General features: G+C 43.6%; 1 protein-coding gene across 1 annotated transcript in view; it reads right to left on the reverse strand.

Annotated features, from left to right (window-relative positions):
- Positions 1-12208: 12208 nt before the first annotated feature.
- LOC126334998 (uncharacterized) overlaps positions 12209-27708 on the reverse strand; it is a 78900-nt gene continuing 63400 nt past the window's right edge. Inside the window, exons 6-7 of the mRNA XM_049997816.1 lie at positions 25752-25951; positions 12209-14266 (exon numbers count right to left, since the gene is read on the reverse strand). Coding sequence (XP_049853773.1) covers positions 12765-14266; positions 25752-25951 — 1702 coding nt within the window. The 3' untranslated portion in view covers positions 12209-12764. The remainder of the gene's footprint in view (positions 14267-25751; positions 25952-27708) is intronic.

Raw genomic sequence — 27708 nt, forward strand, 5'->3', positions numbered from 1 at the left:
TAATGCAAACGCTCCAAGAAAATATAAAATGCTGAATGCAATGATGCCGAAATACTGACACGGCACACATTCCTTACTAATGTACTTTTGCTGTCCAGTATGCTGGCTAACAACTAAGGACCCCCCTTAGCCATGTATCACCATAAAGGCGAGGAGAAGAATGGGAAGAGGGAGGAGGTCCAGTGTGTAACATACCATCGAAGTTAATGTCTTTAGAAACAGTGTGGTAGTTGTTTTGGACAATATAAGAAAGGTCTGACGACGTTTGCTTGGAAGAACTAACTATACCAACACTAGGTGAGTGTGCCAGATCGGAGTCAACTCTAGCCCAATGCCAGCATCTAGGCTATCAAGGACCAGTTACAACATTTGTGGGCCAACTTGGCTTAGGAGAGAGAATCCAACGATTTTATGACACCCTTCCCATCCAGATTAGACGGGGTGTAACATCATACTGATAAATTTGTTCACACTTTTAAGTTCTTTTTAGTTTGACCCGATATTCCATTTACTGAAATAACATCACGTGCCCTCCCAAGCCGTAAAGTTTTGTTTCCTGCCATCTTATAGGTGTTTCACTTCTTTTTTTATCAGCCAGTGTATACCACTAAATGACTGACACGGTGCACAATCTCAGGTTGACTGAATAACGGTTTCCAGGAGTAACAAAAGTGTGATCTTCAGTATTCCAAATAATTATTTATCGAATTCAAAAATTTAAAAAGATTTCATAATTTAAAAAGGTGTAACCTTACGTTAAAGTTTTAACACAATAATTCAAGTATTAGAGTTACAAATTGTTAATGTCTTGAGGAAGTACAATTCACAGCATGTGTATCGCCCCCAGTATATTCATCCAGTGCTTGAGAAGGAAAGTATCTAGCGACTTCTAGGAAATTTTACAGGTAATTTTATACATTTTGGAATGTTCTTCTTTCTGACAAATCCCTCAAAACAGTGAAAGGAAAAAAGTTTACTGCGCATGCGGCATCAAGCACCATGTTTTAATTTATTACTTCTTTCCTACTGAAACTATGTGCAAAGCGGTTTTGCAGACAGTGACCAAATATACTACAGAATCTATCTACAAAATTACGTCACTGTATGGCACATTACTCGGGAGATACGTAGTCATAAACATTGAGATGTGTGAAAAACTGGTCTGCTGTGTAATAACTCTGCTTGTACAACTTAATTTTCCTGTGATGAAATCTTAATGAAATAGTTCAGCTAATAGTTTGCTAAAAATGTGTTACAAGAAGACGTCAGTGGTTTATCACTTTTTGTTTACCAGTTTTGCTTTTGACCTTTTCATTGTCTATGCGTGAATGGTTCGGAACTAACGAAACCAACCTCATTATGGTTTTACATCTTCAGTCATAAAGTTTTGCATGCTTAACGTCAAATATTTAACATATTAACTCATTTGTAAAGTAGTCAAACGTCTGAAGCTGCTTTATAAATGAGACTTCGTTTCTTTAAAAAACGGTGGGTGGGATTTAATGGTACATGACTAAAGGCGCAACTCTTAAATTGCAATAAATTACAAAGTGCAATACTGTACGCTGGTATCTAGAGGGTGATGCCAGAGTCTCTGCACAAAAGAAGGAGGTTCCTAGTGTCGTTACTTTACTACAGAGACTGTTGACTAACATAGATTTATATGTTGGCATGTAAGCTAAGGCACCCAAAATCCTGTGCGGCGTCCTCCTTGGTAGTAGGAGGTAGCGCGACCGATTGCTAAGAGAAGGGGCCAGGGTTCGATTCCCAGCTGGGTTGGAGACTTTCTCTGCTCGGGGACTGCGTGTTGTGCTATCTTTGCATTCCTGTCGTTCTAAGTGGCATTCCACTGTTGATATGGCTCAATGAGCAAGCCCTGAAGGCCATTAAATTGAAAAAAGAAAAAGTCTGTAGAGAAACATACAGGATAGTGTGCTTCTGGAATTACAGAAAGACTTCACAACCTCTCCTGAGAAGACTACTGAGGTTATATCACGGGTGTCTCTTATTTGTCTGCAGGTTACAGGAAATGGCTCCCTCTTTTAAAATAAATATTCAAGGAAGACTTCTTCAGAGTCTATAAGTGGAAATGGAACAAACATCATAAAGGAGCATTCACAAAAGTCATTAATCAATATATTGGTAAAAAGTTGCACCTGATTCTGCTAGAGGGTAGGGAACGCGTGTAGGAAGGAATACTGTGCTGCTTCCTGAAAGGCAATGACGTGATTACGATATAAGTGATTCTAAATAAATCAATGTTAAGAACAGAGACATAACGTACTTATAGATCCATCAATATTCTCTCATTCTTGGCCACAATTCACAGTGTTACTTCAAGCTCAGCTAGTAAAGAGTCGACGAACGAAATAGAAAAAAAAGATGGTAAGTACCACAGTTCCTGGTCGATGTAATACGGGACAGTACGTTGGAACAGGATATAGTGACAGATATCCAGGAAATAGATTTGTGTACCGTAACATTTCAGCTAATAGTGGGCCTGCTGCATCTGCAGTGATGAGTGTGTGTAAGCAGCAGATGGAATATGGTACGCAGCGAAGAGTGAGAGCTGGACAACGCCTTGTGACCACAGGTCAGGACGGCAGCAATCCTCTCTAACTGAACCTAGCAGCCTATAAAGTATTATCTGTAGCATTTGACTGATGCTGCATAACTCCAATGGACGTCGGAACATTTTTAGACGGTTCGACGCCGCCTGTTTTCTGATGGGCTGTTGGCACACATGACATTGCGTGAGATTCCATTGCCTTCAGATTAAAGGCGTCTCAGACTCCTACCTACCAGACAACAAGGTTTTTCGTGGTCATTGCATATAAGTTATTACAGAAGGGTACTACACACTACTTGGAAGTTTTGACAAAACTGAAAGACTGATAGGTAACTGCACTGAATCAATGTTGGGAGTGGTGCAGGTTGGCCGTGCGCCTACCCAGCCAGCAAGCAACATTACATCCGAGGGAAGTGGTCACATAACTTACTGGGGCCAAACTGCCCGCAGACAGAAGTAACTTTGCCACGATCCACCTGGGCACCAGACGCCATCCCAGGTGCCAATAGAGGTCCGTGGACCCTGAGATCTATTCTCCTTCACTGGCCGAGTGATTAAAAGTAGTGCCTACAATGTTCTGGAGCGCAGGGTGTATTTGGATCAGCGTTTTGCCACGATGAGTAGCCGCGCGGGGTAGCCGCGTGGTCTGACGTGTCTTGTCACGATCAGCGCGGCTCCCCCCGTCGGAGATTCGAGTCCTCCCTCGAGCATGGGTGTATGCGTGTTGTCCATAGCGTAAGTTAGTTTAAGTTGGATTGAGTAGTGTGTAAACTTAGGGACCGATGACATCAGCAGTTTAGTCCCTTAAGACCTTGCCACAAATTTGCAATTTCCACGATGAGTAGTTCACTCAGAATGGTTACCTGGCTCAGGCGTTCAATGCAGTCGCATTCTATCAATCAGGAACTCACTTTGGAACCGCCTCAACGACGAGGTCGTAATTTGTGTCAGTGATCAGTTAGTTCTTGTCTTTGCTTTTACACTAGACTTGACTATGTTTTCTCATATACAAACTTTGAAACTGGGCTGTCCTACTGGGACTTCAACTCGTGTTGAATCTGAGTGTACAAAACTGAAACTTCGGACAGTCCGTCTGGACTTGAACATTGCTTAACGTAGTGCATTGTTGTTTATCAGTCAGTGACTTTTCCGTGGTGTTTGTTTTCTTCCTGAAGGCCTTCGGTCTTAGACCATATTTATGTTTCTTCATTCTTCAACAGAAAATGACCGTTTCGTTCGGTATTTTTGCCTTCGCATAAATTATTCTGTTATTTCAGTATTTGAGATGAGGTTCTTTTCAGTACCTTCCACACTCCATTAAAAAAAATTGCCTCTCAAAAGTGATTAATTGTTACGTCGTACTTTTCAACAATTCTTGTCCGCGAAATCAGGTGCACGCAACAGCATATTTTCATCCATTTATGCTTGTAGTATTTTATTAATGTGCCACAACAGCATGCCTTGCTGTGCTGGTATTGCGGTCGGCAAATAGCAAGGGGAAATTACAGCTCTCAGTTTCTTCTCGAGAGCAGGCAGACGAACTATTTTGTTTAATAATGATGGCATCATCTTGGATACAATATTCCGCAGGTAAAATAGTCCCTGATTCGGATCTCCGGGAGAGGACTACTCAGGAGGATGTCGCAATCAGAAAAAAATGAAGATGGTATCTATAGGTCGGGGCGGGGAATGATACATCCCTTAATCGGGTGGGTAGATCACAACATTTAAAAATGGAAATGGATAGGGTGAGGTTAGATGTAGTAATAATTACTGGATTGCCGTGGAGGAAGAACAGGACTTCTGGTCAGACCAGTACAGGTTTATCAACATAAAATCAGGTAGGGGTCATGCAGGCATAGGCTTAATAATGGATAACAAAACAGGAATACCGGCAAGATACTCCGAACAGCATAGGGAATGCATTTCTGTAGCCAACATACACATGAAGCATTTACACTCCACAGAAAATAAGTCCTTTCGACCACTATCACCGGAGATGATAGAGATTGAATGAATGTAAGATGAATAAAGTAAATAATTCAGACACTTAAGAGAGACGAAAATTTGTGGTAGGTGATGTGAATTCGGTAGTAGAAATAGAAAGGGAAGGAAAAGTAGTAGTAGAAGATGGGCTAGAGGAAAAGAATGAAAGGAAAACCCGGCTGTTAGAATTTTGCACAGAGCATAATTTAATCATCACTGACAATTGGTTTAAAAATCACGAATGTTGGCTGTGTACGTGGAAGAAATCTGGAGACACTGGAAGGTTTCAGCTCGATTACATAGAGATTTCGAAACCAACTTTTATATTGTAAGGCATTTCCAGGGGTAGATGTAGACTGTGGTCACAATTTATTGATCACGAATTGCAGGCTAAAATGGAAGAAATTGCAAAAAAAAGAAAGAATTTAGGGTGAAGAGACTTGGATAAATTGAAAGAACCATACGTTGTTGAGAGTTTCAGAGGGAGAGTTAGGACTGAAACGGGGGAAGGACATGCAGCAGAAGAGGAGTGGAACAGGAAAGGCACCAGAGGATCACATAGGTAGAAAGACAAGACATACAAGAAATCCCTGACTAACACAGGAGACGTGAATTTAGTTGAAGAAAGAAGAAAACATAAAACTCAGCAAATGGAGCAGATGAAAGGGAATACAGACGTCAAGAAATACGATTCGCTTGAAGTCCAAAATGGCTAAGTAGGAATAGCTTGACGACAAATGCAAGACTGTAGAAGAAACCAGAGGTAACGTAGATGCTGCCTACAGGAGAATCATAGACAGTCGTGGAGAAAAAGAAAGATTTATATGACTATCATGAGCTCAGTCGGTTAGCCAGTGCTAAGCAAAGAAGGTAAAGACAGATGAAATGTACAGAACTTCAACGGATCTAAACAAGGGTTAACAACTTGAGGACAGTATTATACAAAGAAACGAGAAAGTATGGGAGATAGGAAACATGGTACTGCTGGGAGAATTTGACAGAGCAATGAACCCTCTGGATTAGACAACATTCTCTCAATTTTTGACATCCTTGAGACAAAGTGACAGAATTATTCCTCCTGATTCGCAGGACACACGAGACAGGCGAAATATTCTTCATATATGAAGATGAAAGTAACTGCCGTAACTGCCGTCTGCTTCACATCTGCTGTGTAGTGAGCTACGTTAATTTAAGTATTAACTGTATTTTTCTTACTTGTCACTTCTTCTTCATGTGTTTTTGCTTTTAGGAAGCTTTAATTTTCGAGTACTAGTAATAGTGTTCCATAGATTTCGTGCTTGTTTTGAATACAGTCAGAGAGAGTCCCTTTAGTCAGCTTTAGTGCCAGTAGTGCTAGTGTTTGTTTTGAATACAGTCCAGAGACAGGTAGTGCTTATTTTCATTGTTTTAGACAAGAAGTGTCTAGTAACCACAGTTTAGTCAGCTATCGACCGCCTTTAGTGATTTAGCAGTATAGTTAAAAGTTGATTAACTCTCCACAGTAAATTGTTAATTTCTCAGGATAGATAGGATGTGTGACTGTTGTGTGCGGACGCAGGAGGAGCTGGCCACTGTTCGCGAACTGCTGAACGTGTTGATGGCCGCGGTGAACCGTCTTCAGGTTTCTGCCTCGGAGTGTAGCGGCAGTGGGGAGTCTGGTGCGTTGCATGGGGCAGCCCAGGTGTTACATGCTTCACCCACTGTCCCTGCTGTCGAGACATCTTCGCGGATACCGGGCGCGGTTGGGCCACCCTCTCCCCAAGGGGAGTGGCGGGTTCAGCGGCGTTCGCGGCGCACGAGGCGGATGGTCAACATGAAGGCTGGCCGTGTGGCATCACCCGCTCTGCCTGTGAGTGGACATGTGGCTGCTCCTTCGGCAAGGTCCGAGCAGGCACACGGGGGGAGGGTTTTATTAGTGACTGAGAGCTCAAACATTAGGCGGGTTATGGAGCCACTTAGGGAAATAGCGGAAAGGTCGCCAAGGGGTCTCATCCGAGATGTCAAGAAGGCCGTGCCGGCGACGATAGAGAGCACTGGGTGAACCCGACTGCAAATTGTTGCTCATGTCGGCACCAATGACTCCTGCCGTCTGGGCTCAGAAGTCATCCTCAGTTCACACAGGCGGTTTGCGGAGTTGGTGAAGGCGGAAAGCCTCGCTCGCAGGGTAGAATCTGAGCTTACTATTTGTAGTATCGTTCCCAGAACCGATCGCGGTCCTCTGGTTTGGAGCTGAGTGGAATGCTTAAACTAGAGGCTCAGACGATTCTGCGGAGATCTGGGGTGCAAATTTCTCGACCTCCGCTATCGGGTGAAGAATTGTAGGGTCCCCCTGAATAAGTCAGGCGTGCACTACACGCAGAAAGCGGCTACAAGGGTAGTGGAGTACGTGTGGAGTGCACATGTAAGTTTTTTAGGTTAGAGAATTTCCTTCATAAGCCCGACAAGACGCCTCCTGAGACACAACAAGGTAGTAGCAGGCAAAACGCAACAGGGAATAACAATATTAATGGTGTAATAACAAAGCTAACATTAACCTAACCTAACCTGAACCTAACCCTAATCTAACCCAATCTGACCTAATCTAACCTAAACTATCACAATCCAAAAGAACCTAACACAACCCAACCTAACAGAACCCAACACAACCCCACCCAACCCAACCAAACCCAACTCAACCCATCCCAACCTAACCCAACCCAACACTAAGCCAATGCAACCAAACTGAATCCAACCCAACACTAACTAACACCTCCTAAGCATATCCAACCCAACCGAACTCAACCCAATCCTACCTGAACGAAACCTGACCCAATTCAAACTGAAACCTCCTGACCTGATCCAACCTGTCCTGACTGAACACAACCTGCCCCTACCTGAACTTACCAGACCCAAACCGACCCAACCTGAACTGACCTGACCTGACCTGACATGACCTTTCTTTTCCCAACCGCATGCGACCTCACCTGAGGTGATGCAACCTTGCCTGACCTAACCTAACCTAACCTAGACCTACCTAACGTAATATAATGTAACCTAATGTAACCTAACCTAACCTAAACCAATCCTCCAAATACAATGCTACTCTTCCAAACGTACCCTCAGCGAATTCAACACAACACGACCCAGCACAACCTAACCAAGTCCTACCTAATTTAAACTACGCTAAATGTAATGATAATTATTCGAAACTCTCAGCTCTCAACAGGTGTTGTTGATATATCTCGACGGGGACTGTTGAAAATAACAGGGACTATAACCTGGGAACTCCTGCTTACATGACAGATGCTGCATCCATATGAGCCACCGAGGGCACAGAGGATAGCGCGACTGCAGGGACTTATCCCTTGCACATTTCTTGTGAGACCCACTTTCGCAACTGTCCACAACTTGCATTTGTAAGGTGACAATCCCTGTAATTCACATAGAAGAAGTTCAGTGGCTGGGTAGCCTTTAATTATACAAAGATAGTAAGTGTTCCAAAAAAACCAATCCTAATGTAACCTAACATAACCTAACCTGATCTAATCTGACCTAACATTTTGTAATGTGACCTAATTTTACCTATCCTGACCTATCCTTTCCTAACTGATGTAACCTGATGCAGACTGGGCTCACCCTGCCTCACCTGATCTCTCTTGACCTCATCTGATCTCACATTACCTCACCTGTCCTGACTGGTGCAGAATGGACTGCAACAGATTGGGTCAAACCAGTTCAGTCTGGACTTGACAGGACTGGGTCAGATTGGACCAGACCAGACTGGAGTAGACTGGACCTCATCAGACCAGTCCAGAGCGGGGGGACTGTGACAGAGTTGATTTGACAGGACCAGACTGGTCCACACCTGTCCAGAGCTGACCCAACATGAGTTGATGTGACCTTAGCTGACCCAGCTCTGTCTGTGATTATTTTTTTTAAAGTGGTCGTTTCCAATGTGCGCAGGTGAGTTGCCTTACAAAAAAAAAAAAAAAAGATCCTATCCACACGCCCACGCTGTTGAAGGGCTCGAACGACGTTGGTGCGCAAAAGAATCTCATGCCCCTTACCAGTGACGATATAGGTAATAGGACCCACAGGATTCATCTGCTCGAAAAAAATATGGCCGCACGATGAACGTTGCCGTCAACCCGCACCACACGGTTATCTTTGCACAGTGAATTGGTACTGGTTGATGTATGTGCAGGTTTTCCGTTGCCCATTTTCAAGTCTGTACATGGGTGATTTCGTACGTATGGCAGTTCAAGATGTTACGTACTCCTAAGTACGTCCCAAAATTCTGGCAATTTCCCGACCACTGTATGTTTGCACATCATCGTCCTACCCCTCCTGCAGTGCTGTGGCCACATATTCGACAGACGTCGCATCAGCTGCCTTCCCCCTTGCCAATTTGCGCTTCAAAAGAATCCGTCTCTCCGACTTTTACAATCATTTACCCCAGACCCTTACTAGTCTCCACCAACGCTTTTTTTCATAACTGTGAGTGTCCAGAACTTCTGGAAGGCTACAGGCGCACTGTCACCGTTCTTGTAAAAGAGACTTACCATCAGCACAAGGTCCTTCATGGAGACACTCTTGTTGGGCGTCCATGATCTTTCCATAATATGGTGTTCAAATTTGACGCCATTCTGAGCTGTGGTTCTCTTTCTACAGCGTTTTTAAACCTGAACTTCAGTTACGAGCACCCTGCACATTGGTTCAAAATATTAAGGATTTATACACTTTAGGTGCACACCGTGTAACGTATCATTTCCTGGGCAATGATCTGTGCTAGCTCGTTCTTCTTTCTAGTGCGCCCCAACCAGTTTTGTGTTGCGTGGGGAAGGGGGTTTTCCCTCTTCCTCCTAAATGAGTCGGTTGGAACCTACTTTGTTACTCTAAGGGAGAGAAGTTTCTTCATGACGGTCGATACAGGTAAGTTTGTGAACGTCGTACCAGGTGGTAGCACCTTACAGGAGTTGCGCTACAGCACGGAAGGGGTGGGGGCTCCCTATCGGCTCCTGGTTGTGCCTCCTGGAAGGATTGTCACTGTGTGTCGGACAGTGTCTTGGAGGAGCTGGGAGCTCGATAAATAGTCAAGTCGGCCTTCAGCCCTAGTGTGGGTGACGTGGCAAGCTGTGGCCCTCTAGGGCGGCCTTTGTGTTTTGGCGTGACCATCATTTCCGAGTTCTGGAGTGAGGGATCGTGCGACATCAGCAGAGGTACGTTTCCGGTGAAGAAGCCGACAATGTATTCGAAAGCACATTCCCGTGCGCGAGAGTCGATTACCCCTTGGGCATTTCCCCGTTGTTCTCTGGGTGTGTTATGGAATAATGAGTGTCACCTTTTTATGTCAGTTAACAACTCAGAGGAAACTTGCTGTAAGTGATGGTTATGAAAAGTGACGGAGTTGGCTAGGTTTCTTTCATACCAATGAGCTTATTGGCTCTGAGCACTATGGGACTTAACTTCTGAGGTGATCAGTCCCCTAGAACTTTGAACTACTTAAACCTAACTAACCTAAGGACATCACACACATCCATGCCCGAGACAGGATTCGAACCTGCGACCGTAGCGGTCTGGCGGTTCCAGACTGTAGCGCCTAGAACCGCTCGGCCTCTCTGGCCGGCCAATGAGCTTAATTTGTTTCGATGCAAATCTGTGATTAATTTTTTTTCAGTGGTTGTTTCCTATTGCCTTTTAGCTGTGTACTGCGTACACGCAGGTGAATGTGATTCATTAAGCTTAGCAGTGAAGCTTCCCAGTCCCATGATCCTATCTCGGAGTCTTCCCTGAAAGTAGGTAAGTAGAAACAGCACTATTAACGAGGGTGAGTCAAATGAACACCTTAAATTTGTAATAACAAATCGAAATTTCCCGTCGTTATCCTATAACCTGATAAGCGTGCTACAAACAGCGTGCAGAATGGTATGTATGTGGCCGCATAGTGCAGATGCACACATACCGTCGCAATATCAGTATAAAGATGGCCGCCACACTTGTGACTTGCACCAGGAAAGAACAGCGTTCTGTTATTCGATTTTTGCTTAGTGAAGGTGTGAAACCTGTTGAAATTCATCGACGAATGAAGGTTCAGTACGTAGAAGCATGTTTGTCACAGCAGAAAGTCTAAGAACGGAGTAGAAAGTTCGCAAATGGTGTGACTTCAGTGGAAGATGCTTCTCGTCCAGGTCAGGCACAACGAGTTGTGACTCCACAGAACATTGCTACAGTTGAAGCCATAGTGAAGGAAAACCGCCGAGTGACACTGAATGACATTGCACCATGTTTACAGATTAGTCATGGGTCAGCACACCACACTATGCATGATGTGCTCCAGTTTCACAAAGTGTCTGCAAGATGGGTGCCACGGCAGCTGGCTCCTGAAATGAGAGAACGACGTTTTGATGCTTGTGAAGAACTTCTTCGGCGCTTTGACGAGAAGGTGATGGCTTCCTTGCAAGAATCGTTACTGGGGACGAAACTTGGGCTCACTTCCACAAACTGGAAACGAAGAGAGCGAGCAAGGAATGGCGCCATTCCTCATCACCAAAACCAAAGAAGTTTCGAACAGAACCATCAGCAGAGAAGGTTATGCTGATTCTTTTTGGGACGAAAAAGGCGTTATTTTGGAGCATTACATGCCTAGAGGGACCATTGTCACCAGTGCATTATACACAAATCTCCTAAAAAATCATCTGCGGCCTGCAATCAAATCAAAGCGACATGGATTGCTGTCAGCAGGTGTCCTTTTTCAACGTGACAATGCAAGGCCCCACACTGCCCGTATCACAATTGCAGTAATCACAGACGTGCATATTGAGTGTCTTCCTCATCCACCATACTAACCAGACCTTGCCCCAAGTGGTTTCCATATGTCTGGACCCCTTAAAGACGCAATGGAAGGAAATAAGTTCCGTTCTGATAAAGAGGTACGCAACGCGGTGCATGAGTGACTGCGCGGACTACGAAAAGAATTTTTTGCTAAAGGAATTTATGCACTTCGTAAGCGCTAGTGGACTTGGATTCAGCGTGGGTGAGATTATGTTGAAATGTGATACAGCCTTGTACCACTTCTGCACAATAAATAATATTAAAGAAATATATTTAAGGTTTTCGTTTGACTCACCCTCGTATTACAGAATTCTGAGTGCTGAAATTTAACCTTGTCTTCCAAGTCAAAGTAATGCTGGCTACCCTTAACGTTACACTAATTTTACATTTGTAGCAGAGTAGGAAATTTGTTCTGGTCCACAAGTGAACGTTTCTATCTGAGTCCACGGAACACTACGCCATGTAATGTGTTTTGCGCGCCGCACGCTGCCTGGAGTTTCGCTTCAACTCCAGTGGGAGTCTGCTCGCCGTTACGGAAGCTCCGAAGAACGGACGGGTTAGTGTGTTCCAATGTGTCACAGTTTCGTTCGCCTCTGCTGTCAGTGTCTTTCTGTGGTTAAAGGTGTATGGGAGAAAGCTGTACCTGGCACTTACCTTGAGTGCGATTTCTGGATCCATTGTATCCAACAACTCGTGCTCCTTGAATATCACGAAATTCACTGTCAAGTTTATTGGTGCTTGGTGGAGTGATGACTGCAGTATTTTGACAGTTTCTGAAAATCAGATCTATCTAGTACCGTTTAGGTCAGGGTGTTGAGTTGCAATGGACATTAAATTCACAGAGTCGCTGACGCAGTTTTTATTTGAACAAATGGGCGAAAGTTTATTGGTAACATATGACACTTAGTTGCATGTATAATGCCGTTATAGATTAATTTGTGGCAAGACGTTTGCCCTCTAGTTCAGCTTCTGGCACATATGTTTCTTACCACAATACTATTTGTATAAATGTCTTTTTAAATAACCTTCTTACTTGCTTAAGACTGACACACTTGATGCGCAATACTTTTTAACGTCTTCTACAGTACCTCGCTGTATCTGCCACTCATCAAGTCAACATCCCGCTAACAAGCGCCATTACTCAAAACTTTTCGTTCACTTCAGACTATATTTCACACATTTAATTGTTAGAGTCGTTTACTATTCCTAGATGGACGTACCTTGTACAAATAAGCACGCGATTGTAAATAAAGAATAAATTATAATACTGTGGCACTGGCTCACGGTATTCATCACAGTTAATTTTATTTCATCAGCTGGACTATGTATTTATATTTGATCACAGGCTTTAGTGGAGTCCACAATCAAGAAACGTCTTAGAGAAAAATACATACTGGGATTACAACGAGGATTCTGCTGGCAGAGACCGTTCCTTCCTCATCCTCGCTAGATTTCTCTCCGCTGCTGAACACAGTTCCCGCCCTGGACCGACTGCGTCTGGGTTCCACCACCCCAGTACTCTATCCCTGAGCAGAGGCAGTGTTGTTCCGTTGCAAACGAAAAAAACGAACAGCACCGGTCCCTGCATCATCGTAGCTATGTGCACGTAGTACACGAACTGTGCAATACCTTGTGCCTGGTGGAACCCAATTCTAATAATCACACCTATACCACTTAGGATAACAGTCTTCACTGACATAAACAGAACATCTTTCTTTGAGCCAAATTTATTTTTACTATAAATTTTGAGTTGGCGCATGGAGTTCCGAGTACGTTGGTACATGTACCCCACTAGTCCGAGGCAAATCAAATTAAAAGCTATCGAAAGTGAAATTCCCGCGAGCAATATTATTCGACTGTGGAACAAATAATATTTACTCGTTTTTTCCAAGGCAATACTTGCTACACACACTACACTCCAGGATATTAGAGCATACAGCGCCTGGCGCCAGAATAATTTTCTTGCTTCAGCAGGTAGTAGGTCGTTAGGAAGCCTTAGGTGACGAATGCAAGCGTACATTTGGTAGCAGAATGTGTTTAGCCAGATGCAGGCGAGAAGTGTGAGGGCGCTATCGATTAGCACCACCGTAGATAAATCAGGTACACCTGCCATACGATAAACGACCTCAGAACACAGGATCTGGATTATACCCGTGATCTGAAAGCACAAGAATATTTTTCCGGGTAAATTACGTAAGTGGGGAAGGTACGTGTATACTCCGGCAGCCAAAAATCGGAAAAGAATATTTACTACTATAAATGAAATTTCTAAAAGTTGTAAGCTGTCGATTTTAAAGTCCTTGTATTTCAAGGTGGCATTGTTCAAACTGTCTTTGTAGCTCAGTGTTATTTCTGTTGGCTTTCCATCCCCTTCGAAATCACCTTCTCTCCACATTTGATTGAACATCTTTACGTACGATCCATCCGCATGGAGTCCGACGAGACATTTCTCGGCAGGCTTAAGGGAGAAAAAGTCGCGACACTTCATGAACAGAATAGCTCTGGAAACAGAGCAGATTGCATCTGTAGCGTTCGATCCCAGACATGATTGATCATCAGGACTATCGAAATAGCAGCGAGCATCGTGTACAGACCGTAACATACTAAAGGGTACGTCCTGACAAATGCTGAATGAGTTGGCAGCCATCCAGGCCAGTAGACAGAGCTTGACGTTTGCCCTCTGCGTGTAGGCCAGGTAGCTGGTGACGGGTAAGTAGGGCGACCTCTGAACCATGTCGCTCCACAGCTGCACGCGGCACCGCTCACGCTGCTCGATGGCCTCTGGAGGCAGATCTTCCAGTGGACACGTGGGATGGTCCAGGGCGTTGGCCAGCAGCTGCATGCAGCCAGTATCCACGTAGAGCGTAGCGTTGCTTCTGTCCTCCAGCTGCCACTCCTCATCTGCAAAAGAATCACTGCAAATGGGTGGTGCTCACACACTAAAGGTAGCGGAACTTAAACTCTACTCGATAAGACTGGCGGTTGCTTAACTGAATCATCTGTGTTCAATGTTTATAATATGTTACAACCAACAAACATACAGGTATTACCGAAAATGTAAGGCGGAAGGTCAACATACACTACTGGCCATTAAAATGGCTACACCACGAAGGTGACGTGCTATAGATTTAACCGACAGGAAGACGATGCTGTGATATGCAAATGATTAGCTTTTCAGAGCATTCACACAAGGTTGGCGCCGTTGGCGACACCTACAACGTGCTCGCCTGAGGAAAGTTTCCAACCGATTTCTCAGACACAAATAATGGTTGACCGGTGTTGCCTGGTGAAACGATGTTGTGATGCCTCGTGTAGGAAGGAGAAATGCGTACCATCACGTTTCCGTCTTCGATAAAGGTCGGAGTGTAGCCTATCGCGACTGCGGTTTATCGCATCGCGACATTGCTGCTCACGTTGGTCGAGATCCAATGACTGTTAGCAGAATATGGAATCGGAGGGTTCAGGAGGGTAATACGGAACGCCGTGCTGGATCCCAACGGCCTCGCATCACTAGCAGTTGAGATGACAGGCATGTTATCAACATGGCTGTAACGGATCGTGCAGCCACGTCCAGATCCGTGAGTCAACAGATGGGGACGTTTGCAAGGCAACAACCATCTGCACGAACAGTTCGACGACGTTTGCAGCAGCATGGACTATCAGCTCGGAGATCATGGCTGCGATTACCCTTGACGCTGCATCACAGACAGGAGCGCCTGCGATGGTGTACGCGACGACGAACCTGGTGCACGAATGGCAAAACGTCATTTTTCGGAAGAATCCAGGTTCATGATGGTTGCATCCGTGTTTGGCGACATCGCGGTGAACGCATATTGGAAGCGTGTATTCGTCATCGCTATACTGGCGTATAACGCGGCGTGATGGTATGGGGTGCCATTGGTTACACGTCTCGGTCACCTGTTGTTCGCATTGACGGCACTTTGAACAGTGGACGTTACAATTTAGATGTGTTACGACCTGTGGCTGCACCCTTCATTCGATCCCTGCGAAACCCTACATTTCAGCAGGATAATACACGACCGCATGTTGCAGGTCCTGTACGGGGCTTTCTGGATACAGAAAATGTTCGACTGCTGCCCTGGCCAGCACATTCTCCAGATCTCTCACCAATTGAAAACGTCTGATCAATGGTGGGTGAGCAACTAGCTCGTCACAATACGCCAGTCACTACTCTTGATGAAGCTGCTAGGGCAGCTGTGCCTGTACACGCCATCCAAGCTCTGTTTGACTCAATACCCAGGCGTATGAGGGCCGTTATTACGGCCAGAGGTGGTTGTCCTTGGTACTAATTTCTCAGAGACTATACACCCAAATTGCGTGAAAATGTAATCAGATGTCAGATCTAGTACAATATATTTGTCCAATGAATACCCGTTTATCATCTGCCTTTCTTCTCGGTGTAGCAATTTTAATGGCGAGTAGTGTATTTAGATGTAGGCGGCGGCACTAGTGGGTTATACCGATTTGCAGAGGGTTGACGGCTGGTGGGAGCTGGAGCTAAATTTAAATAAAAGTTAACTTTTGAAACCAAATAGCTAGACAGACCTGCTGCTGTTCTATTACGACACTGATGAAAAATGACTGGAAAGAGAACCTATCGTTAAATATCTTGGTGTAAGCATCCACATCGTTGAGATTTTCTTCCAGTATGTTAAGTGTGCCATTTTTCATTGTTGTGACAGCATTCTACACAGACAGCCATCAATCGAACAGTGCCGTTGCACCATGATGGAATTTTAAGAGAATTATCAGGGGCCGGAATTTGCTATAGATGTAGAGAGCCAGCCTTGCTCATCAAAATCAGGTAGATGGAAATGCCATGTATGAAAGACTGGAAGATTCTGAATGGTGAAAATATGGGTGATAAGCGATACTCTGACAAAACGGGGGCAGAGTGGTTATCTCTTTACCGCTCCGTCCAAGTATCAGGAGCGAACATATTACTCCCACTCACATACATTTCACGAAGTGAGTGCAATGAGGCAATTGCTGCGTTGTACAACAATATAGCGATAGTTGAAGTTTTTGAATTGAGGAATTGCTGAAGGTGAGAATATGGGAAGAACAAACAGTGTTATTCACGAAGGAACAACCCTCGGATATTAAATGCCATTAAAGGCCCGCCTGCACTGTGAAGGGCTCGAATAAAAAATAATATTTTTAGTATTGTTTCGTAGCGCATTTCCATTATCTTTGACGCTGGTGGCTTCTCGGTTCTCCCATTTGGCTGGCGTTTGGGGTCGGCAGACAGCGCCGTACCGGGGCGGGGTCGCTGTCGGCTCGGTACGGCGCAGAGGGTCGCAACGGAACTGGGGCTGCCCGTACAGTTTACGTGTGGGCGCGGCCGTGTGCTGTCTCAAAAATGGTTCAAACGGCTCTGAGCACTATGGGACTTAACTTCTGTGGTCATCAGTCCCCTAGAACTTACAACTACTTAAACCTAACTAAGGACATCACACACATCCATGCCCGAGGCAGGATTTGAACCTGCTACCGTAGCGGTCACGCGGTTCCAGACTAAAGCGCCTTTAACCGCACGGCCACACCGGCCGGCTATGGGACTTAATTTCCGAGGTCATCAGTCACCTAGAACTTAGAACTACTGAAACCAAACTAACCTAAGGACATTACACACATCCATGCCCGAGGTAGGATTAGAACCTGCGACCGCAGCGGTCGTGCGGTTCCAGACTGTAGCGCCTAGAACCGTTCGGCCACTCCGGCCGACTGTGCTCTCTCCTAGCATTAAACGCGGTGTCATCGGCCTTCTCAATGCTGCTGCCGCCGACTCCACCCTATCTCGCGAATGAGTTGTTTTGCTGCTGTAAGTACTGTGTCCCAAAGTATTGAGCTGATGTCAGCCCATTTCTTATTAGAAACTATACGGTACCGTGCTGTGACTTCGCTATCTTACTTTTTTGGTTCAGAAGTGTCCGAATTCTGTCCCTCCTGCTGTGGTGCACATACTTAAACCGATTGGTTTCGCCCGTTGATGAGGCCAGTGTTAATGGCTGTGCGTTCAAAGGGGTTTGGCAGTCGTGGAAGGCACGTACTGCTTAAGGTCTTCTTGTGTGAGGCCAGTACAACAGTAAATCTGCCGTTGTTACTAAATTGCTTGTAATTCAGAAGTGGCATTATAATTACTGTAAGATTCCAAAGCTGCCTGCTTCATCTTCAGCAAATTGGTAGTGCTTACGCGAGTCTGTTTTTTGATTACCTAGCACTCCTGTGAACTGTCTTATGTGATTAAGTATTGATCCGCTGCCTGTATTGGTTGTAGTTATGTAACAGAGGCGGAGTAGTGGTTTCATTAATTTTCACTGTCCTGGGTCTCAGTTTAAAGATAGGATTATGTTGGCCATACGAACCACAACTGGTGCCAGGGTTGATTTATTTGAAAAAGAGAAAAAACCTCCTTGCTTTACCTAGTTGGAGTTGTCTGACATTGATGCCTCGTAAAGCTTGCTAGCTCGGCAGGTACTGTCACTCGTGGCGGAGAATTTTTTTTCTGCTTTTAATTTTACAGGGTGGGCCTCATTTTGTGTGTCATGTCGAGTACCGCGTTAAGCGTTGTCGCTGTCTACTGCAGCCAGGCGTGCCATGCTATCTGAAGGGTGTCACAGTCGGGTGGCACCATGATTGACGTGCTGTATCTTACCAAGAAAGAGCTTTCTTTTTAAATTATAGTTTTTAAGTCGTACTATTTTAAATTAAAACAGTGAAGAAAACTATATTTACACCCAGCGGGAGGTTTGATAAATTAACCCGACGTCTAAAAAAATATGTCTACATTTTAAGTAAACAAAATTTTTGAAACTGTGTTTTGCTTACAATTACTCTTTTTCAGAAGGGCCGATTGAATCTTTGAAGCTCATTTTGCTTATGAGTCATGAAATTATTATCATTTGACTTAAATTCTAAATTTAGTTTCAAATATTGCTCTACTTGCGATAACCCCCTCCCCACCCCGTCCGCATCAAAATTGTCTTGCAACTATTCCTAACTTGTTTTGAACTGAGGCATATGTATATATACAAATACTTTCTATGCACTGTTTTTTTTTAAAATTTTTATGAAGCACCAGCTCCCCGCCCCTCCCCCCCCCCCCCCAATGAACCATGGACCTGCCGTTGGTAGGGAGGCTTGCGTGCCTCAGCGATACAGATATCCGTACCGTAGGTGCAACCACAACGGGGGGGGGGGGGGGGGGGGGGGTATCTGTTGAGAGGCCAGACAAACGTATGGTTCCTGAAGAGACGCAGCAGCCTTTTAAGTAGTTGCAGGGGCAACAGTCTGGATGATTGACTGATTTGGCCTTGTAACAATAACCAAAACGGCTTTGCTGTGCTGCTACTGCGAACGGCTGAAAGCAAGGGGAAACTACGGCCGTAATTTTTCCCGGGGCCATGCAGCTTTACTGTATGATTAAATGATGTTGGCGTCCTCTTAGGTAAAATATTCCGGAGGTAAAATAGTCCGCCATTCGGATCTCCGGGCGGGAACTACTCAAGAGGATGCCGTTATCAGGAGAAAGAAAACTGGCGTTCTACGGATCGGAGCGTGGAATGTCAGATCACTTAATCGGGCAGGTAGGTTAGAAAATTTAAAAAGGGAAATGGATAGGTTAAAGTTAGATATAGTGGGAATTAGTGAAGTTCGGTGGCAGGAGGAACAAGATTTCTGGTCAGGTGACTACAGGGTTATAAACACAAAATCAAATAGGGGAAATGCAGGAGTAGGTTTAATAATGAATAGGAAAATAGGAATGCGGGTAAGCTACTACAAACAGCATAGTGAACGCATTATTGTGGCCAAGATAAATACGAAGCCCACACCTACTACAGTAGTACAAGTTTATATGCCAACTGGCTCTGCAGATGACGAAGAAATTGAAGAAATGTATGTTGAAATAAAAGAAATTATTCAGATAGTGAAGGGAGATGGAAATTTAATAGTCATGGGTGACTGGAATTCGAGTGTAGGAAAAGGGAGTGAAGGAAACGTAGTAGGTGAATATGGATTGGGGCTAAGAAATGAAAGAGGAAGCCGCCTGGTAGAATTTTGCACAGAGCACAACTTAATCATAGCTAACACTTGGTTTAAGAATCATGAAAGAAGGTTGTATACATGGAAGACCCCTGGAGATACTAAAAGGTATCAGATAGATTATATAATGGAAAGACAGAGATTTAGGAACTAGGTTTTAAATTGTAAGACATTTCCAGGGGCAGATGTGGACTCTGACCACAATCTATTGGTTATGACCTGTAGATTAAAACTGAAGAAACTGCAAAAAGGTGGGAATTTAAGGAGGTGGGACCTGGATAAACTGAAAGAACCAGAGGTTGCACAGAGTTTCAGGGAGAGCATAAGGTAACAACTGACAGGAATGGGGGAAAGAAATACAGTAGAAGAAAAATGCTTAGCTTTGAGGGATGAAGTAGTGAAGGCAGCAGAGGATCAAGTAGGTAAAAAGACGAGGGCTAGTAGAAACCCTTGGGTAACAGAAGAAATATTGAATTTAATTGATGAAAGTAGAAAATATAAAAATGCAGTAAATGAAGCAGGCAAAAAGGGAATACAACAAACGTCTCAAAAATGAGATCGACAGGAAGTCCAAAATGGCTAACCGGGGTGGCTAGAGGACAAATGTAAGGATGTAGAGTCCTATCTCACTAAGGGTAAGATAGATACTACAGGAAAATTAAAGAGACCTTTGGAGATAACAGAACCACTTGTATGAACATCAAGAGCTCAGATGGAAACCCAGTTCTAAGCAAAGAAGGGAAAGCAGAAAGGTGGAAGGAGTATATAGAGGATCTATAAAAGGGCGATGTACTTGAGGACAATATTACGGAAATGGAAGAGGATGTAGATGAAGATGAAATAGGAGATACGATACTGCGTGAAGAGTTTGACAGAGCACTGAAAGACCTGAGTCGAAACAAGGCCCCCGGAGTAGACAACATTCCATTGGAACTACTGACGGCCTTGGGAGAGCCAGTCCTGACAAAAGTCTACCACCTGGTGAGCAAAATGTATGAAACAGGAGAAATACCCTCAGAGTTCAAGAAGAGTATAATAATTCCAATCCCAAAGAAAGCAGGTGTTGACAGATGTGAAAATTACCGAACAATCAGTTTAATAAGCCACAGCTGCAAAATACTAACACGAATTCTTTACAGACGAATCGAAAAACTAGTAGAAGCCGACCTCGGGGAAGATCAGTTTGGATTCAATAGAAGTACTGGAACACGTGAAGCAATACTGACCTTACGACTTCTCTTAGAAGAAAGATTAAGGAAAGGCAAACCTACATTTGTAGCATTTGTAGACTTAGAGAAAGCTTTTGACAATGTTGACTGGAATACTCTCTTTCAAATTCTAAAGGTGGCAGGGATAAAATACAGGGAGCGAAAGGCTATTTACAATTTGTGCAGAAACCAGATGGCAGTTATAAGAGTCGAGGGACATGAAATGGAAGCAGTTGTTGGGAAGGGAGTAAGACAGGTTTGTAGCCTGTCCCCGATGTTATTCAATCTGTATATTGAGCAAGCAATAAAGGAAACACAAGAAAAATTCGGAGTAGGTATTAAAATCCAGGGAGAAGAAATAAAAACTTTGAGGTTCGCCGATGACATTGTAATTCTGTCAGAGAGAGCAAAGGACTTGGAAGAGCAGTTCAATGGAATGCATATCGGCTTGAAAGGAGGATATAAGATGAACATAAACAAAAGCAAAATCGAGGATAATGGAATGTAGTCGAATTAAGTCGGGTGATGCTGAGGGAATTAGATTAGGAAATGAGATACTTACAGTAGTAAAGGAGTTTTGCTATTTGGGGAGCAAAATAAGTGATGATGGTCGAAGTAGAGAGGATATAAAATGTAGACCGGCAATTGCAAGGAAAGCGTTTCTCAAGAAGAGAAATTTGTTAACATCGAATATAGATTTAAGTATCAGGAAGTCATTTCTGAAAGTATCTGTATGGAGTGTAGCCATGTATGGAAGTGAAACATGGACGATAAATAGTTTGGACAAGATGACAATAGAAGCTTTAGAATTGTGGTGCTACAGAAGAATGATGAAGATTAGATGGGTATATTTCATAACTAATGAGGAGGTATTGAATAGGATTGGGGAGAAGAGAAGTTTGTGGCACAACTTGACGAGAAGAAGGGTTAGGTTTGTAGGACATGTTCTGAGGCATCAAGGGATCACCAGTTTGGTATTGGAGGGCAGCGTGGAGGTTAAGAATCGTAGAGGGAGACCAATGGATGCATACACTAAGCAGATTCAGAAGGATGTAGGTTGCAGTAAGTACTGGGAGATGAAGAAGCTTGCACAGGATAGAGTAGCATGGAGAGCTGCATCAAACAAGTCTCAGGACTGAAGACCACAACAACAACAAGCACCAGCTGTTGCAGTGTGGATGTCAATGTTGTTACCAGTGTGCAGTACTGTTATGCATTTCTAAATATCCTCGGTTGGGTTCGTACGTTCCACTCCAACAACCCTGTACCTTATGTCACCTATCAAATACATCTTTTCATTTTAATTTCTTTCATGTATAATGTGCGAGTGATTTAGCACAACCAGATATTGATGAGTGGGTAACTCCCTTTTCTCTCTATCTTCAAGCTCCAAACTGACTGTGCTAAATCAGCAACACGTCTATAAGACCCTTAAGTTTTGTGCAAATCATGCAGTGAGATACAATATTCTTCGGCGAATGTTGTGTGCCTGAAAATGGACTTATATCTCAATAGGTCGAATAAATTTACATTGTTTACTCTTAGATGAAGTCCTATGAATAAAACACTGGCACCGCTCTGCAGCTCAAAAATTTTGATCGCCAGACCGACGTTCTTTCCAGCGAGCAAAAAGTAAGAAACAGCAAACAAAGCATGTTGCACGTGTTTGTATTATCCACTAAATGATGATTAGTAATCAACGAAATTGGAAAAATGGCCTGAAGCAGATTGTACCATCAAGCTAAACAGACAAAGGACTCCAGTGGCTTGTGGAAGAAAACGTTAAAGATTGCAAACACAGAGTTGACTTGCAATTTAGTATTTTCTTTCAAACGCTTAATTAATGAGTGTATTGCATAATTAAATTACTTCGACAGTTATTATCAGTCCTCTGAAAAGTTGCAGTAGAGTAAATCAAGTGCTGTAGTAGTGAAACGTCCCCTTTGAAAAATTATACACGACTGTGCTTAAACTGACACACAATATTTTTAGCGCAACGCAATCTGACTTCCAAAAATCCCTACGAAAGAATGGCCCTGACTAACATTAACCTATACGTTTCACAAATCACTTACCTCACAAAAATCTTCGTTACTCAAGCTACTGCAGTACAGCGAGCACCACTACTGCCAGCTAAATAAAATATTCAAACTACTGAAGGCACTAACTACTGACAGGCATAGTTAGCAAATGAAAGATTTTAATAGAGAACAAACAATGTATTTACCTCACTAGTCATAATATATATAGCAGTTCATGACACCAATTCTTACAAATTTCAAAACTCCGCCATCTCTCTCCCCACGTCCTCCACTGCTGGCGGCTCACCTCCAACTGCGCAACGCTAGGCGCTGTTCACATCCAGCTGCCGCTGCCCAACACTACAATGGCAGACAACAATGCAAACCAGCCACAGACTGCACACGGCACAGCCAGTGATTTTTATACAGAGCGCTACGTGGCGGCGGCGTTACCAATAAAAAAAACCTAAACAGCCTACTTACAGTAGTCCTTGTGAGTGATTGAGAAGTCTGGGTGGATAGTGTACATTCTTCCGTGAGTTTGGTCTGTCTATAAATGGATGGACTGACATTTGAATAGGCAGACTAAATTTACGTTGTTCACTCGCAGATAACAAATAGTGAATGAAGATATGGAATTACTCTGCCATTGTAACCGAGAGAAAGACATCCCCCTCGTGCCCAATACACGAATGGTATTAGATGCAGACGAAAAAAGAATGTGCTCGACCACTACTAGGGGTGACAAGACGTATATCTGATCGCTACCACACTGAAACTTGAAACGAGAGGGAAGCCATCTGTTTGATTTGGAATTTCAGTTCATATGTAATTCACTTATCAACGATTGGTGGGTAGGAATGACCGAAAAAAATACTTGAACTGTCATAGCGTAAATGAACATGAATTTTCGAAGAGCAAGTGAAGTCACATATCTTTGGAAACGTAAACAAGGTTTCAGGAGAGATGTAAATTTACACGTATGGTCTGCTCGAATATATAGGACAAAGGAGGTGGCCAACCCATTTTTTAAAATTATGATATGTGCGAGAGTGTTCTATAGAGTCAGGCAGAGGTTTGCCACCTCGCATTCGGAGGTGAAGGGCAGAGCATTCGTATGCGACCAGTCGCTACAGGTCACACAAAGCGCCTTTCTCTTTACACCCACTGTTTGCGGATGGTCTAGGAAGGGCATTGCACACGCGAGCAGCCAGTGATCGAGATACTTCATTACATGCAAATGTTCAGGGACGTGCAGTGCGGCGAAGACGCACTCTGTTCTGCAGTATGATACGGATTTCTGTGCGAAGTACGGAATTTTATTACTTTATGAGTTTTTGAAAGGCCGCAATGTTTAGTTAAACACAAACGTTGTAATAATTTACATACCATCCTGGTAGTTATCTCAAGGCAGTACTAAAATGCGAAGCAGTGGCGGCAGTTACTGTTAAATACGGTAGGCGGCCGCTGAAACATAAGGACTCCTCCAGTCCATTGCGGGCTTCGCGGTTGGTTGGACACGTTTTGAGAAGTTGAGGGATCACCAGTTTAGTACTGGAGGGAAGAGTGTCGAGGTTAAAGATCGTAGAGGGAGACCTGTGGTCTTGCAATGTTAATCACCTAATCACTTGAATGTTTTCCTGAAGCGTCGCAGTGATGGGATTTAAAGACCAAAAGACCAAGTCTAGTTTTGGGACGGCTTATGGCGAACGCGACCTCAGCGCCTCTGCCGCCGTGAGCGTGTACTGCACCGCATGGTCCAGTACTTCGGGCGAGAGCTTCTCGCATAACCTCTGACCTTGTAAATCGGTTCTGCACCACTACTACTGGTGTACATGATACAATCTTGTTACATTTAAGGCTATTAACAGTTATAAGGAAAAAAATTAACAATTTATCTTCCGCAGCTCACTATTCAATTAGAAACCGAGAAATTACTCATTAAAGAAAAATTGAAAATATGGGAAATTTTAGACGTAGCCCACGTATGAGAGATTGGGAACACTACACCATTTTAACAAGAAATGTAATTTAGATGTGGAGCTGTTTTGTTACAGACTCGAAGTTTGATTTTAAACCAAATTATATATATATATAGGGTGTTAAAAACTACGTGTACAGAATTTTAGTATGTTAAGAGCAAATAAAATATATTTTTGTGTGATAAATAAGACGCATTTGCACCGTATTCCCTTCAGATGATTTTGATGAGAGCGATGTTCAGAGTCGATGTTTACACGGAACTGTTATCAATTTTATTTAAGAAATGTTGCTGATGTGCAATGGATTGTATCTTGTGGAGCGAGATGAAGCTTTTGATGTAGAAGACAGCATCAGATACTACAGAAGAGCAGGCAGCCCGTTTGACTGAGGCTGTAGCCATTATTGCCGAATCGTGTGGTTGTTTTGAGTACACACATGGCAGTTGAGAATTAATGTAAACTTTCGTTATTTTCAGCAACATTTCTAATAGATTATTCATCAAAAGGCAGTCTGAACACTGTCCCTGAACATCACTAGAGTCAAATCCTTCGCGGTGCGGACATGGTGCAACTGTCTCATTTTTGTCACGTCAAAGAGCTTTTTAACATCTCAGATCAATGAAAAATTTTGTGCACGTTGTACTTCTACACCACGTATCTCACAGGAGTCAATAATACGTCGGAATGAAGTAGTCAGCTTACAGTAGACACAAAGACGCCAACCAAAAAGCGTTCAAATGTGTGTCAAATCTTATGGGACATGACTGCTAAGGTCATCAGTCCCTAAGCTTACACACTACTTAACCTAAACTATCCCAAGGACCAACACGCACACCCATGCCCAAGGGAGGACTCGAAACACTGCCGGGACCAGCCGCACAGTCCATGACTGCAGCGACCCAGACCGCTCGGCTAATCCCACGCGGCAGACGCCAACCACACGAAGAACATGCAATGAGAAGAACATCAGAAATTATCTTGCAGTGACACAGAATGTCGCAGAAGATGTAAAACTGGATATTCACAGGATTTTTTATCATACATCTAATTAGAATGGAGTCATCAGTCATCATCACTGCATAAACATGAACGAGTGTACTAAACTTACCTACAGTATTTACATAGTGAAAACTTGCACCGAGTACATGTTGAAACCAGAAGGTACGGAAGAAGGTGTACAGCGCGTCGGCGAGGCCAAACATTTGTGAAGCCTGTGGCTGTTGCTCCCTGCATAGCGCACCAAAGTCTTCACGGAAGGAGAGTTGCGGCACGTGATAGATCAGTAGGCGATGGCTCAACAGCGGCAACCTGCAACATACATTTATGTATAACACTAAATGATTTGATTCTTGCACAACATTTTCTTTGTTCTGTACTTATGTATCGTTTTAAATGGTTTTAAATAAAAGTTATAGAAATTAAGTAGCAGAATTGCTACTGGTCCAGAATACATCTTACCTTTATATACGAATTTTACGTGTATCGAAAGAAGGTGAACATGTGGCATTTATGTTAATGAAATGAATGATTTGTTCACATTTTTGTAGATGAAGGTAATTTGCCTAGGTTTGTATAACGAATCACGCCCGTCCCTCACAGGTTTATTTCCACCAGTACCTCAGCTCCTACGTTTCAGACTTCACAGTTGATGTGCTGCGTGTCTTCCTGGACTAACACTATCGTAAGAGAGGGTGCCACAGAGTAATTTCCTACAGGATTGGTACCGTAATGGATTTTTCAGTCTGTAGCGGAGTATACGCTGATCTGAAACTTCCGGTATCGAGTGCTTTGCAACTAATCCAGCGACTGAGGACAGCCACGACGCGGTATTCCTGCGCCTAATACTGGACTTTTTGGCCTGTTTGCAACTCGATATGCAGCGCTACAATTTACCTGACATAAAGCACAAAGAATAAAAGCACCACTGTTACACACAAATGTTTGTTTACCAGGTTCAGAAAACATTTGTTTGGGACATCGCTTCGTGAACAGTGCTGTGAGTCTCTTGTTTGACAGTGAAATTTGTTATAGGGAAACGGGTGTCCGTGAGACGTGATCATAAGATAGGCTTTCCGTGCATCGATTCGATGCATGTGTATTAGATACGTCTTACGATGAGAACAACAGTCTTCAAATCGATCTTGATATGTTAAAGAGCATTTAAAGGCGGTGCTAGACAAATTTTTTTCCTTAGTAAATCTGCGACTGCGTTCCGCATACACCTGCCAACAACGGAAAGCTACCATACTACCATACTACCATACTACCATACTACTTGTCGTAGAGTGGTCTCTGGATACCACAATTACTTGAGGGCATCAGTGTCAATTAAAGAATGAAGGTCCATGGTAACGAATTTCGTGTGATTTCTGGTCTCCTGTTTCTCCAGAAAGCAACCCTATACAAGACAAAAATCGGATGGCTCTAAGCACTATGGGATTTAACATCTGAGGACATCAGCCCCCTAGATTTGGAACTACTTAAACCTAACTAACCTAACGATATTACACACATCGGTGCCCGAGTCAGGATTCGAACCTGCGACCGTAGCAGCAGCGTGGTTCCGTACTGAAGCGCCTAGAACCCTCGGCCACAGCGGCCGGCATTTACAAGACTCCTAATGTCATGATGGTAAGGCTCACAAGTCAATTATCCATATAATGTATCCCAATTGCAGCCCGTTGCGCTTCGACATACAATGCCATACTTATTCGAATAACAAGCTGGATACTCAGAATCTGTGCCGTGAGGATATTCATCTTTTGCATTCCAGAGATGGAGGAAATGGGTGGATACTGACGTCAGTATGGATAATCATTGAGGATGAAATTCGGGAGAGCGATGATTTTATAATGGTGCAACGGAAACTAAAGAAGGAATGAGGAGATCATATAATTTCCACCACAAGTGTAGGGAAAGGCCTTGAAACTTGCGAACACCTTGTAGGTTTACTACATACCAGTGATGATTATTCATTTTATTTATTTATTTGCTATTTTCTATTATTAATATCGAAAAAAGACCGAATGTTGCACATGAATTGGAATGAACAAGTATGTAATATC

The sequence above is a fragment of the Schistocerca gregaria genome, chromosome 2 (genome assembly GCF_023897955.1).
Source record: "Schistocerca gregaria isolate iqSchGreg1 chromosome 2, iqSchGreg1.2, whole genome shotgun sequence".
NCBI classification, from domain to species: domain Eukaryota; kingdom Metazoa; phylum Arthropoda; class Insecta; order Orthoptera; family Acrididae; genus Schistocerca; species Schistocerca gregaria.